Here is a 14,521-nt window from a genome sequence, read left to right on the forward strand (position 1 = left end):
ACTGGAGTTCTTCAAGCTGTCCCCCCCCTGTGGTTCTGCACTACACACCTTACTTCCCCTGTGGGGGACACATCTCAAAGAGCTTCCGTGACTGCACACAGTTGAGTAACCTCTCCATCTTTAGGGGCAAGTCATTTCTGGCAGAGGTAATTTAACATCACAAGAAAAGAGTAAACCTCATATCTCATAATGCTAAAGATTTCAGATTAGGAGGTAATCTGAACAATCTGATCCTTTTTTAAAAGGCATGTATCTTCTTGGAAAATAATGGATTGTTCAGTTTTTGTTATTGAAGGTTAGGAATCTTTTACTAGCTTCTAAACTTGAGGCTTATATTGAAAAAATATGTATCTTGACCAGTGTCTTCATATTGGTACCCTCTGATTTTAGTTCAGACAAAAAACAACTCTGTGTATCTCATTTCCTTTAGTCTCACCTGCACTCTGGTGATCAGTTTATATTAGGACAAGAAACATTGTAGGGTGCACATACTAATTTTCATAAATAGGTCGATTGCCAGTCAACTTTGCACAGCAATTGGTGAATTGAAATGATGTGTTTTTCCAGAACTAACGGGCATTGCTTTGCCATTGTTGAAGAAGATGAACATGGAGAACCCATGCTTGCTTCAGGTTGCATGAAGTATGAAGGTTCAGATTTTCAGTGCAAGGTACAAACAAGTTCATTTATTTTTAAAATTGTCCATAAAGGGAACATGATGGAGATTATGCAGGGTAGCTGTGAGCAGTTAAATCTTTGCAGATCACAACCACTACAATAGGGACTTTGGATATTGCCCTTTACTACGGTGGATGATGCTATGCTGTTGACAAATCAAGACCCCAGTCCTGCAGTTGACTGCACACACACATCCTATCAGTTTCAAGATTGGCAGCAAAGTAAGCACATGAAACACACATTAAAGGGGGCAGAAGAGAAGATGACTGAGCTGAAAATTTTGTTTTGTCTGTGGGGGTGAAAAAGGAAATAGTCTGTGGGCCAATATTTTCAAAGGTGACTAATATCTTTGGGAGCCTCTATTTCAGGGGTGCCCAACCTGAGCCTGAGAAGGAGCCAGAATTTACCAGCGTACATTGCCAAAGAGCCACAGTAATATGTCAGCAGTGCCCCCATCAGCTCTTCTCCCCCTCCCTCAGTGCCTCCTGCCCACTGGCAGCCCCACCAATCAGCACCTCGCCCTCCCTTCCTACACCTCTCGATCAGCTGTTTCGTGGCATGCAGGAGGCTCGGCGGGGGGAGGAGGAGGTGCGAGGGCACTGCAGGCTCAGGGGAAGGGGTGGGAAGGGGTGGAGTGGGGACAGGGCCTGTGCAGAGCCAGGGGTTGAGCAGTGAGCACCTCCCAGCACACTGGAAAGTTGACACCTGTAGCTCCAGCTCCAGCGTCGGTGCCTATACAAGGAGCCGCATATTAACTTCTGAAGAGCCGCTTGTGGCTCCAGAGTCACGGATTGGCCACCCCTGCTCTTTTTCTAGGTGTCCAATTTGAGACCTTTAAAGGGGCCTGATTTTTCCAAAAGTCCTGAGCAACGATGTTCTGAAAATAAGGACTCTTTAAAGAGTGTTGGAATGGACACACAAACTCACTAGTCTCTTGAGTTGTGGCGTGTAGTATATAATTTAAATATAAATTTTGAAAAGCTAACTACTGCCATGTTAATGCTGTGTTGGGTCTGAAGAAAATTCCTTTGTCACTCAACTGTTATTTTGAAATATGTGATATTTCCATTAAATTTCATATTGTGCAGCTAATTACTGGATACAATATATATACATGCGTGCGTGTGATATGCAGTGCAGAGCGTGGGCATGCTCCATAGCTTAACAGGACTTCCCTGCAGTTTCAGCTTAGGGCTTCTGTTATCCATACCAGTTCTGGGTGCTTGAACTGAGAGCTGGGTGACTCTTTCCCGTATGCTGTCAATGACTGCTTCCGTGCCCCCCACCCTCACCCCCGGAGGAGGAAGCTACCTGATATGAATACAAAGTGGGGACAAGAGTCAGACCTTGGAGGGGATGTGGAGTTGGAGGTTGGGAACAAGTTGGGCTGGGCAATTGGACTGGTTCTGGGAGGCAGTGATGGGGACTCTAACTGGTTGGAGAAGAGACTGGGACTGCGACTTGGAAGGGAGATCGGGTATTGGGGGGGCGTGAGAATGGGAGGCCTTAGGTGAGGAGGAGTCAGGGATTGGCCGAATTAAAGTTGCACGGGCAACCTTATTTCTGGCATTTTCTGATTTTTGAATGCTTGACCTATCTTCCATAATGTTTTAACATAGTTTTGGGGTGGGGGTGTAAAAATATGAATATCTAAAGAGCAGTGGTAGCCGCGTCCAATAATCTACCAGTGAGAAGTCTACACGTGTGTCCTGTCTCCCTCATAATACAGACAGATAGCAAGCAGTGGAATTGTTGCATGCAAATTAGCTGTAGAGCGCGGATGGCAATTGGTTATGTCACCTCTGATGTCATAGTGGCCTGACTAAAATGTTAACTGAGCTGTTGACCTAACCATGTCTGTGTCTTATATAATTACAACAATCAGATAAAATAATCATTAATAATTTATCTAAATTAGAACCTAATTTCTTAAACATAGGCCATGCACAAGATTTCAGTTAGACTTTTCAGACTTTCAAATTATTATTCCATTACTACTGCCAGTTGGGACAAATTAAAAACTGACATAGGTGCTAAATGTATTAAACTTCATTTAAAGATCAATTTTAACTTGTTAATTATCTGAAATTAATTCTGTAATCAGAGTATATGCCATAAATTTGGGAGAGGATACGTGATATATTTTTCATACATAACCAAGGGTTGAATCCCTGTTTTATGTGCAAAACAGAACTCAATCTTAACTATGTAATCTCTACAGTACTGTACATCTATACCATCTGTAATATCCTCCTTGTTTGGCCATTTCAGAACTTTTGAGTTATTTTCTCTTGTTCTCCATTTATAGGATTCCCCAAAAGCACAGCTACGTCGGACAATTGAATGCTGTCGAACTGATTTCTGCAATCGGGATCTACAGCCCACACTACCGCCACTTGGTAGTACAGGTAAACTGCTGTTTTATCAGTTTATCCAGACTAATCTGGAATGGGTTTATCCTTCCTGAGCAACTGATATAATATTAGGAGAAAGTGTAGGACAGGAGTATTGCCCTTGCCTCTGTTTTTTTCCTCATTACCTCCTTTGGTCCGAAAGTCTGTGCTAAATCTTACGCTTGCCAACTCCATCTCCCCCCTTGACCTGACCTTCACACTGCATTTTCCTCTTTCAAACTTCTCCATTTCAGATGTTCCTTTGCCCAGCAATCATTTTAATTTTAACAACTTCTGCATTATCTATTTTCTATATCCCATTTTCTTTCATTCGTACCTGTTCCAGAATTTTCAGAGCATCTGCTGCCTCCTCATATGTGCCTGCCTTACTCTGACTATATGGTCACTGTCCTTTTGTTCCACACTTTGCTTCCCTGGTGCATCATTTTGTCCCAGGGGTGGGCAAACTATGGGCTGGATACAGGCCCTCAGGGCTTTGGATATGGCCTGCGGGATTGCCCCCTGTGGCGCCATGGGTCCTGCGCCGCTCTCAGAAGCGGCCTTCGAGCAGCGGGGCAGGGAGCTCCACGTGTGTTGCCCTTGCCGCCATTCACAGCCTCCCGCAGCTCCCATTGGCCGGGAATGGGGAACCCTGAGCAATGGGAGCTTTGAGGGAGGTACTTGGAGGGCAGCGCATGCAGAGCTCTCCGCCCTCCCTCTCCCAGGAGCTGCAGCGCTTCCTGGAGCGGCGTGGGGCCAGGGCAGACAGGGAGCCTGCCCTGGCCCCAGTGCTCACTGCTGCCACTCCAGAGCCTCTTTAGGTAAGCAGCGCCGGGCCGGAGCTCGAACTCCTCTTGCACCCCACCCCCCAACTCTCTTCCCTAAGTCCCCTGCCTGCACCTCGCACCCCTCCTGCACCTCAACTCCCTGCCCTGAGCCCCCTCGTGTACCCTGCACCCTTCTTGCAACCCAGACCCCTGCCCTGAGCTTCCTGCTGCATCCTGCAGCCCTGTGCATCCCAACCCCCTGCCCTGAGCCCCCTCCTGCATGCCGCACCCCTCATGCACCCCAACCCCCTTCCCTGAGCCCCCTCATGTACACCGCACGCTGCCTCTGCCCCAGTCCCTTGTCCTGAGCCCCTTCCTGCACACCAGCCCCCCCACACACACACCCCGCATTGCCTCCTGCACCCTACCCCCCTGCCCGGTCCTGCATACAATTTCCCCACCCATATGTGGCCGTCAACCCAAAAAAATTGCCCACCCCTGTTTTATCCTATCATCAGTCTGCAGCCTAGTTTTTTCCGTAACTTTTGCTGCTACTTTTGCAGTGCTCACTATCTCAGAAAGAAGTCTCAGGACCTCATCCAACTGTCTCAACTATAAATTTTCTTCCTCATGCTCTGCTCCTAACTGAGCTATTATGTCTTTGTTCATTTCTTCAGTGCCAGAAATTCCTTTCCATCTTAGACCCTTTGCTCAAACTCTTTTCAGTCTCTCACTGCCCTGGGTCTTTCTAATTTTTTAAAGCCAAAATTGACAGGATTCATCAAAAGTTCTCTTCCTCTATAATCATTTTGTTTTTGGATTATGTCTGCCTTTGCAACTGTGTTCACCACCAAGTTCTCTCAGCTTTCATCCACTTCTGGAACCCCAACTTTTATTTACATAAATATTTACTAACTATCCTAAACTTTGTATAATAGTGACTTTATACAAAGAGCCTCATTTGTGGCTCAAACTCATTTCCTCTTCACAGATAGCTTTTTACCTTAGCTGGCTGCTATGTTTTTGTTTTGTTTTGTACTTTTAGAATTTGGCAAAAAAACCTTCCCTTCCAAAAGTCCTCTCAACTCCAGTCTTTTCTGCCATATGATCAGCAGTGGCATTGGGATTCAAGTGGTACATAAGGCCCCGCAGTGACTATGGAGTGTGCCCTAATCCCTTCTGTAGTGAGCATTTCTGACCAATTTTCCCCCTGGAATTTTCACTCTCCTGAGGGAAAAAGGGGAGAACCTACAATATCTAGCTAGTGAAGTAGAGTGATACTAAATGGAACAGGAATTATTTTGGTTTACGTATCCACTTTTGTAAAAGCACCTACCCTATGCTACAGGCACAGAACAAGACTTGTATATTGTAAAAAAGTCAGCAAGACTATGATTGTAAATGGACGTCCCAGTCCTTTAAAATATATCATATTCCTACTTTCCCTGGTCTCCAGCTTTATTTAACTCCCTTACTTTCATTTGAAGTAGCTTGAGAAAACAGGTGAGTCTTAGAGTCCTGTGAAGATCGTATGATCTGTTAAGTATCTGATCTCTCGCAAATAGTCTTAGACATTAGATCCTGTTTACATTTTCTATTTTAGTGAATTTAGAGTTGTGAAAGGTACTAAAATAGACATTTCTGGAAACTGTGTTCTTGTGTTTATTCACAGAACAAATATAGTATGGACAGTAACTGTGGAAGTTTTGGCTACTATGCTGTCAGGGAAAAGGAAATTGAACTATAGGGATGTGAATGTAGTTCAATTTCAGTTAAATATTTACTTCTGTAATAAGACAGCCTTGAAGGATTATGACGGGTGCTCTTGAGGTATAGGAGTGGTACTGCTAGGACTTGTTCTGAGACTACCAAAATGTGATATGTAGACCACCCAACAGCCATCAGGTGGGAACCTTTGATAGCTGTCAACCTGGACTAGATTTAAATAAATAATCGAGAGATGGAAGTCTCTATATCCCATTGTCAATTTTGTGAATCAGCCAGTCTCACAGGAGAGACTGGATATACTGGCAAGATTCTGGAACTATCCTTCACTGTCTAAATGTGCCAAAAGAACTTCAAATTCTGTCTCAACAACCACTGAAGATAGATAGAAGTACTTCAGTCTCATGTCTCCTCTGAAATTTTGTCTACTCTACAGTACATTAAATCCTTTAAAGAAAGTTCAGCAGTGCTAAGGAACAGTAATTTACCCATTGCATGGGATGTGGGACAGTCACATGTGCAAAGTTGTTGATAGAAGAATGTGTGAGGTTACCAGTAAGGTTTTGCATTCGTATGAGTGTTTTTTTTTAAACTAGAGTATATATTACTTTTGGTATCTGTTGGAAGTGAAAGCCTTCAGGAGCATTGAAGTGAGTTACCACTGGCATTGTAGGCAATATTTAGATAACAAGGCATTTTATATAAGTATGTATAAAAAATGTGTGGCATACCCACAGTACTGTCAGTGTTGCTACAGAGAATAAAATATGATGCTTTGCAATTCTTTACCCATGCTGCCCCTTTTGGAAGGATCCCTGATATTGCTGAGTGTAGCTGTAGCTCCAAATGAAAAATAATATTTCATGGGGAAGAGGTTTACAAAATTGGCAATTACAAAATACGTAATCTATGAGAAAGTGACTGATAAATAGAATATTTTATTTATACTGGAATCTAATTACTGGCAGCTTTTTAAGAAATAAGTATTGTAACTGTTTTATTTTTTTAAACAGATGGACTTTTTGATGGCAGCGTTCGTTGGATGGCAGTGCTGATTTCTATGGCAGTCTGCATCATTGTTATGATCATCTTATTTAGCTGCTTATGTTACAAGTAAGGAGAAGTACTTCCTTTCGCAATAGATCCAAGAGGAAACCAGCTAAATGTAACTTTACATCTCTATGGACAGTAGTTTATAATATTAGGTAAAAATGTGGACATTAACGTATTGTATGGAATTTCATAGAATTTGATGTTTTATTCCAGCCGTGTGTGAAAACTGTACAGGTTTTCAAAACAAGGTATTATTTTGGCACTGTAAAATTCCATAAACAAGAATATGTTAGCGCTTTTGCACACTTGGATATTCAGCCACTGCTGTTTTATTTTTGTGCTACTTCTGAGTTTTATCTTCTGCATTATTCTGTCCTAGGAACATATTAAAGATTCAAATAAGCCACAGGAATAAAACTTTGTACAGTTCTTTTGCATTTTTTTTTTAAATAGGAGCTATATTTGTCCTGCATAGTCTGAATTGAAAACGAAACATTCTGCGTTTTTGTCGCTTCTGGCCATTCTCTGTTTTCTCATTGCACAGGGATGCACAGTTGACCCTAATATTTTTTAACTCGAAACCATAAATTTAAACCACTAATCTAGTGGAAACAGCTAGTATTATATCTCACACATATGTACATTGAGATGGTGCAGGAAGGTTTATTAATATTTTCGTGGATATTTTGTATCAGGTTTCTCTCAAAATGAAACCTAGATGGGAGTATGAAATCCTATTGATAGTAAAGAGTAGGTACGAATGTTGGTAAAATGACTAAATTTTCATAGAACAGCTGCAACCAGAAGAAACTTGTCTTATATTTGTGGTATCTTTGTCATCTGGAGTCCCACAGGACTTCACAGACTTATCAAATTATATTCTTTCTACAAAATTCTGTGCAAATATTACCTATAAATGTGTATATTAAAAGAAGAAAGGCTCAGTTACAAGTCCTGCACCACTCAGTGCTCAAAATTATGCAGGGTAGGTTTTTCTGCTGCTGTCTGGCAAATAGTGTAGCATGATGGAATATGATCTTTGAAGTTGTATATATGATATATGAAGGCAATATATAAGATCTATTGATGTACGTATTGGATGATGCAGTGCTCATACCGGCAGTACAAAAGGAAAGTTAGGTTGGCTGGATGCATTATGTGTGTGAAGCTGCATTTTAACTGCATTTCCCAGTTTTTCCCCCCAGAACACAAACATTTTGAAGGTGTTGAGGGGGAGGAAGGAATATGTGGGGAGATCTTAACTGAGCATTTTCTGTTTTTCTGACAGTTATTTTGGATTTTGAAGCCTTGTGCTCTGGGAGCGTGTAGGGAGTGGAAAGCCTGGTTGTAGGGCAGTAACCTTGACTCTAACTTTACAAAGCTGTTTGTACATGAATTTTTAAAGTAGATATCACCTCCCTGTTTTCTTTAGAGGAGTTGCTCAGGATGTGCTCAGGCACCACAGTGTGCGTGTGATCTTGGAACCTAAATAGAAATTAGATCTATAGTGCTTCCTCTGTGCCCTTGGCCTAGAAAATTCTTTTGGGGATAAATTAGGGATTTTAATAATACTGTGGTAATAGGACTTAGTGGAATCTGGGTTGCAAGTCGCTTCACTCAATTTCTCTGTTGTTTTGCCCATTTGGAAGTTAGCGAAATAGACAAAATCTGAAGTAGTTAGCAAACTTCCCTTTCATTTATGATTCCAGGAGGCGAAGCAGCAAAGGAGCAGAATAGAACAGAACAAAACCAGACTGTAACCTCATATTCAATGTGGGTGCTTCGTAGGAACAATGTTATTGTGTGCCAGCTGGATTTAAGTTCATTAGCCAAGTTGTCATAATTGAAGGCATTGACATATCAGAGAATTTAATATGAAAAAATCATGGCTTCATATAATTGCAATAAATATAAATCTCTGCTTTCCTGTTTGCGATTTTATTATATTTGTTTGTTTGAAAGAAAAATAGGAGAAAAATTATAGGTATTTTTTAACACAGTTTACTACAGAACAGTCATTTTGCAGCTCTCAGCTCCAGCATCACTGACCAAAAGATATCTCAACCATTAATGCAGATGAACTGAGTTCACTTGTATTCTATAATCCTATTGCAAAAATACTGCAAATATTGATATAAAGTCCTAATTGCTCTAACTGAAGTTAATATAGCCCAGATGGAATATTGACTTGAAAATGTTATATGACCATTTGATAATTGTAAATCAGTATATCATACATGAGTCTCAAGTGTCTTTTGTACACAATTTAATATTCTTCAATCTATCATCTAAAAATGACATGACCATGTAATAAATATGCTTGTTTTAAAAACATATATTTAGCTTTTTTTTCTCTTTTCATAGGTCAAGATGTTTAAAAAAACGTAACGTTATATTAAAAGTATTAATGTGTATTTTTTTCTTTTGCAGACATTACTGTAGATGGGCAGCAAAGAGACGTTGTTATAATCGTGATCTGGAGCAAGATGAAGCATTTATTCCAGCCGGGGAGTCATTAAAGGATCTTATTGACCAGTCACAGAGTTCTGGCAGTGGATCAGGACTACCTCTGTTGGTAAGCCAAAGTCTTAGATTTACTTCACTGTTCTCCTGAATGCTGAAATGGTAAAACTACATTTAAATATATTTTAATTCTTGAAGTATATTAAAAATCCACATTTGCATATTCTTACAATTAAGAAACACATATATACAAATAGACATTTTAACCCCCCTATACAGTTACCTATTAGAATTATAATATACGACAAAGATAAAATAAATCTGGATCCATTTCACTTTTTCATTCTTGTGTGGAGTAGTGAAGAATATACAGCTAAGAAACTATTTTTAATGTTTTAAACACCTTGTCTTGCATAGATAAGATTGACATTTGTATCACTAATGCACTCAAAGAAATACCCACAGCTACATTGTACTCTGTTGGTTAAGTTTGTGGTTTATAAATTAATTTTCAAAACTTACATCTTTGACTAATTCAGTATACCAGTCCTACATCCTCCCATTTTTCTGTGATGCCCGTAACATTTGTGATGCCCGTAACAGTGACTCTGATGTATCTTTGTTCTGATACGTCTTTGTAAATCCATGTGTCATCACTAGGACCCTACCAAATTCAAGGTCCATTTTGGTCAATTTCATGGTCATAGGAATTTAAAAATTATAATTGTCATGATTTCAGTTACTTAAATCTGAAATTTCATGGTGTTGTAATTGTAGGAGTCCTGACTCAAAAAAGGAGTTAGGGGTGAGGTTGCAAGGTTATTATTGGGAGGTGTTGCGGTACTGCTACCCTTACTTCTATGCTGCTGCTGGTGGTGTCATAGCCCTCAGAGCTGGGCAGCTGGAAAGTGATGGCTGCTGGCCAGGAGCCCAGCTCTGAAGACAGAAGTAAGATAGGCTGTATGGTATTGCCGCCCTTACTTCTGCACTGCTGCTGGCGGGGCGCTGCCTTCAGAGCTGGTCGCCCGGCCAACAGCCACCACTCTCTGGCGGCCCAGCTCTAAAGGCAGCGTAGAAGTAGGGGTGGCAATAAAGTGACACTTCTGCCACCCTTCAACCAAAATAACCTTGTGACTCCTCCTGAAACTTCTTTTTGGGTCAGGACTCCCAATTTGAGAAATGCTGGTCTCACCTGTGAAATCTGTGTAATACAGGGTAAAAGCATACAAAAGACCAGATTTCACGATCCATTACAAGTTTTTCATGGCCATGAATTTGATAGGACCCTAGTCATCACTACACTGACCATATATGCATTTCACTCAACTTCACCTCTGAAGACCTTGGTCTTTGCTTTTTACTCACTCTATATTGCAGATATCCCAGATTTCCAGCAGAAAGCTCCTGCCTGCTTTCTTCCATATACCGCGACACACAACATCACCTCATTCACAAATCCCAGTAGCTCCTCATTTGTTTTAGGGTCCAGATCCAGAATTACCTTCAGGTTTTTTTAATAGTCTCCATGCACTTCAAGCAGCTAACTTCATAGATCTTCTCTTTCTATGAGTATATGTCAGTGTGGATCCCACTGTAGGTTTGCACGTACCCTGTGCATGTGAGGTTAGATGATTTTTTTTAATAACCGTGTCCATCCAAGCTGCACATGCACCCTGTGCCACCTCTTGTTCCCTGCAAGGCTATAGAGGGCAGAGTTGCTGCAGCCCTCTATCAGTTCCCTCTTAGCACCCGTTGCAGCAGGACAGAACCCTGACAACCTGCTTTTTTTTTTTTTTTTTTTTTTTTTTTTTTTTTTTTGTGATCTTCAAGCTAATCACCTTGGCTGGTTATATGAAGAAATCTATCTTCAGTCTCATCTTCATTTATTTTTTAATTTGAATGTTCCTAAAAACAAAACAAAAAGAACAACCCTACATCCGCTCCTGTACAGTGGGGCAAGATGCCTCATGCCAACCTCCCTGGCAGACTCTAAACCCACAGAGTTTAAATCCTGCCCAACCTGCAATGTACTCATTGCCTTGGTTGATGAGCATAACAGCAGCCGTTCCTGTCTCAAGGAGAGTCCCATCACTGATTAGTATTTAGTGCGCATATCCTTTTTAAAGACTCAAAAATAGAAGGACTCACGGCTGAAACTACAACCAACTCAAGCAATTAATGAGCATCACCTCAGATCCAGACAAGACATCCTCCTCCAAAGAAGATGCTTTAGTGGGTGCCATCCGAGGAAGCACCATACTCCAGTGTCCGGCAGCAAAAGAAAAAAAAACATGAAAATGGACACCTGTTACCCCCCAGCTTAGAAACCTTTGGCACCACTGCTGCTACACCAGAACCAACAATTGTTTTGTCACTAATAGCAACATGCTTTGCACCAATGCCTCTGATACTAATATGTTCACACCATCTCACCAACACAACAGCGTGACCAAAAGGCAGGACCAAGTGGAGATCAAACACTGAGAAGTATTGCTCAGGTAGGTGTGATGAGACATCGGTCTTCCATGGACAGTGTCTAAGTCATCTGCTAAGGGAGTAGCATGGGGTAAACTGGCACCTGCATACAATTTCAGGACTAAGACCTGCCCTTACAGAGCCATCAAGATCCTCTCTGGGGACATCATTAGTGCTAGCACAGCACCAGGGCTGAGACATTACCCCCGTGGCACCCCCATTTGAAGAGTATTTCTCTTCTTCTCCATTCCCAGATTTCTCCTTCATGTTGAGCAGCAATGCCTCTTCTCTGCTTCCTGAGAGTAAACCTAGAGCTGATACCAGAGATCCATCTTGCAGGGCACAACACCACAAAAGAGACATGGGTGGCATTGGGCTAACCAGCTATAAATGAGCCCCAGTACCCTTATGCCATGCCACCTTAGCCTTACTGGTACTAGAGCCTGACCCGGTACCCAGGAGCTGTACAATACCAGGGATCCTCAGTCTCCACCTAAAGAGTAGTCATTCTCACCTGATGAGGCAGTCATACCAGCTCCTGCCTTGACAGTTGATGACTTTTAAGCATCTCTGAGCTCCTTTGGTGGAGACCCTGAATGTCAAAATGGCAGTCATACAAGAGAAATCCTGTCAACTCTTTGACATTTTGACCGCATCAAATCTGGCAAGAATTGTTCTCCCCATAAATGAGGGAATGCGATAGCCAGGGGTCTCTGGCAAACCCCTGCTACCATCCAGTGCATTGCAGAACAGGTGAACTGTAGGACTAGCAGGTGCCTCTAAAAAATTAAAATACTTTTATTCCCATCCAAACCCGGGATCATTGGTAGTTGCAGTAATTCAGGAAAAATCAAAATCGACAAAAGGCACACCTAAGAACGAGGATATTCAGGAACAAAGCCTACTCGTCCACTTTAGTGTAACTCCATGTGGCCAGCTCCCGGACTTTCACCAGGTACAGTTTTCTGAAGTGGGAAAGGATTGGTTCCCTTCCTGGTGAAAGTACTGCAGGACTCTGGAGTGTATATAGATCTCAAAGAAGGTCAAATGTTTACCAGTACAGCCCTAAAGACAGACTGGGTTACCTCCAGCATGGCCTTAAGGTTAATGACCATGGCTGTAACCAGGAGGCTGTTTGCATCTGCCATGGGGAAGTTGAGGACAGCATACAAGACCTCTTTTTCAATGGTATGGAACTCTTCAACAAAAGAACTCAAGAAGCACAGTGATTCTTGAGGGATTCAATGGCCCGTCTGAACACAGTAGGCTCACCCATATTCTCAGGACAGATAGTCAGAATACCTGTCATGGAAACAATTGTGAAACTCAAGGAGACTCCAGTCATCTGCCTCCACTGTCACACACTCTGTCTCATCATCCAAACAGTAGATTTGATGGGAAAGTCAAAGCCAGTCTTCAGTCTTGGATATAGTAGCCCTTGGCTAGCCCCTTTATTTTTCACATCTTCTGCCCACCCGCTCTCCTTCCCTATCCCTCTCCAGGGATCCTTCACATGAGAGTCTATTACAAAGAGAAATGGCCTTGTTCCTTCATTGAAGGGCTGGTCTATACTACCCTGGTAAATCGATCCAAGTTACACTACTTCAGTTACGTGAATAACGTAACTGAAGTCGATGTAGCTAGATCCACTCACCACAGTGTTTACACTGCACTGTATTGATGGGAGATGCTCTCCTGTCGACTTCCTTTACACTTCTCGAGGAGGTGGAGTACACAAATTGATGGGAAACGCTCTCCCATTGATTTAGCATGTCTTCACCAGACCCGCTAAATCTATACCGCTGCATCGATTGCAGCAGTACCAATTTAGCTAGTAGTGTAGACATGCCTAAGATCCATAGACGATTCTCAAGAATATAGGGAAAGAGGCTTCTAGCCATGATATTTCATTATGCCAAGGAAGAAGGGTCTTCATCCTATTTTAAACCTGAAGAGACTGAACAGGTACACACACCACCTCAGATTCAGGATGGTATCACTTGCCTCTATTATTCCATTTCTTCAGGCTCAAGCATGGTTTGTGGCTTTCAAATTGCAAGGTATGTACCTCCATATATCTATCTATGTAGCCTGCAGGAAGTACTCAAAATTCAAAGTGGGACTATATCATTACCTGTACAAGATAAAGCTGCTTGGGCCCTCTACAGCACTGGCCCAGCTGAAAATGCAAGGCTTTGGATCACTGGTTGATGAGAGGCAGATCACGGCAGGAGTCAGTGAACGTGACACTGCCTGATAGACTTTACCTGTTGCCCCTTCAACTCTGTGTAAGAACCTGCAAGAGTAGAACCTGGCACCATGGGGTTCCAGACCACCAACACTTCAACATCACCACTGGAGGCTCAGACTGGGTTTCTGCTGGGGGATCTTGTGACACTAGACACTGAAGGAAGTACTGTCCAGTGGGGCCTGAGTGGCTGCTCCAGAAGTCCACTGATTGGCCGGTGCTGGTATCTATACAAGAAAGCCATCACAGGGAGCTGTCTGAGTAACAACGCATTGTTTCTTCATTGTTTCCACTCAGACCTTGCCTTGCTGTGAAACCCAGATTCTGGCTCCTGACCCTTGCTTAATCTCGATTCTACTACTTGCCTTCTGTCTACAACTCAATGCTTGACTATGACTTCTGCTTAGCCTCAGCTCCACTATTTGTCTCCTGACTGCAGCTTGATAACTGACCTGTGCACACAGGCTGCCCATGGCCCTGACTGTTTTTAGACCCTTTTTGCCCCCCATACTGCATCCAACCCCATAGAAGATGAATGGGGTGGACCACCCTCTGACCAGAGGTTCCCTGAGGATCCGGGACCTGCAAGACCAAGTCACCTGTCCCAGGTAGAGAATCTTGCACTACAGTCCCAAACTACGCAGTTTGTAACCAAGGCACAGTGGGCACAGTCACTAAGCCCAGGTGAAGCAGCTTGCTGTCAAAGCACAGACCTTATG

The 14,521-nt window shown here is 42.5% G+C and overlaps 1 protein-coding gene across 1 annotated transcript in view; it reads left to right on the forward strand.

The window, feature by feature from the left end:
- The window catches only part of BMPR1A (bone morphogenetic protein receptor type 1A), a 203,232-nt gene that overhangs the window by 149,809 nt on the left and 38,902 nt on the right, over window positions 1-14,521 (forward strand). Inside the window, exons 5-8 of the mRNA XM_030570181.1 lie at window positions 568-670; window positions 2,987-3,086; window positions 6,577-6,676; window positions 9,047-9,191. Of these exons, the coding sequence (XP_030426041.1) occupies window positions 568-670; window positions 2,987-3,086; window positions 6,577-6,676; window positions 9,047-9,191 (448 nt within the window). The remainder of the gene's footprint in view (window positions 1-567; window positions 671-2,986; window positions 3,087-6,576; window positions 6,677-9,046; window positions 9,192-14,521) is intronic.

The sequence above is a fragment of the Gopherus evgoodei genome, chromosome 7, assembly GCF_007399415.2.
Source record: "Gopherus evgoodei ecotype Sinaloan lineage chromosome 7, rGopEvg1_v1.p, whole genome shotgun sequence".
Taxonomy (NCBI): domain Eukaryota; kingdom Metazoa; phylum Chordata; order Testudines; family Testudinidae; genus Gopherus; species Gopherus evgoodei.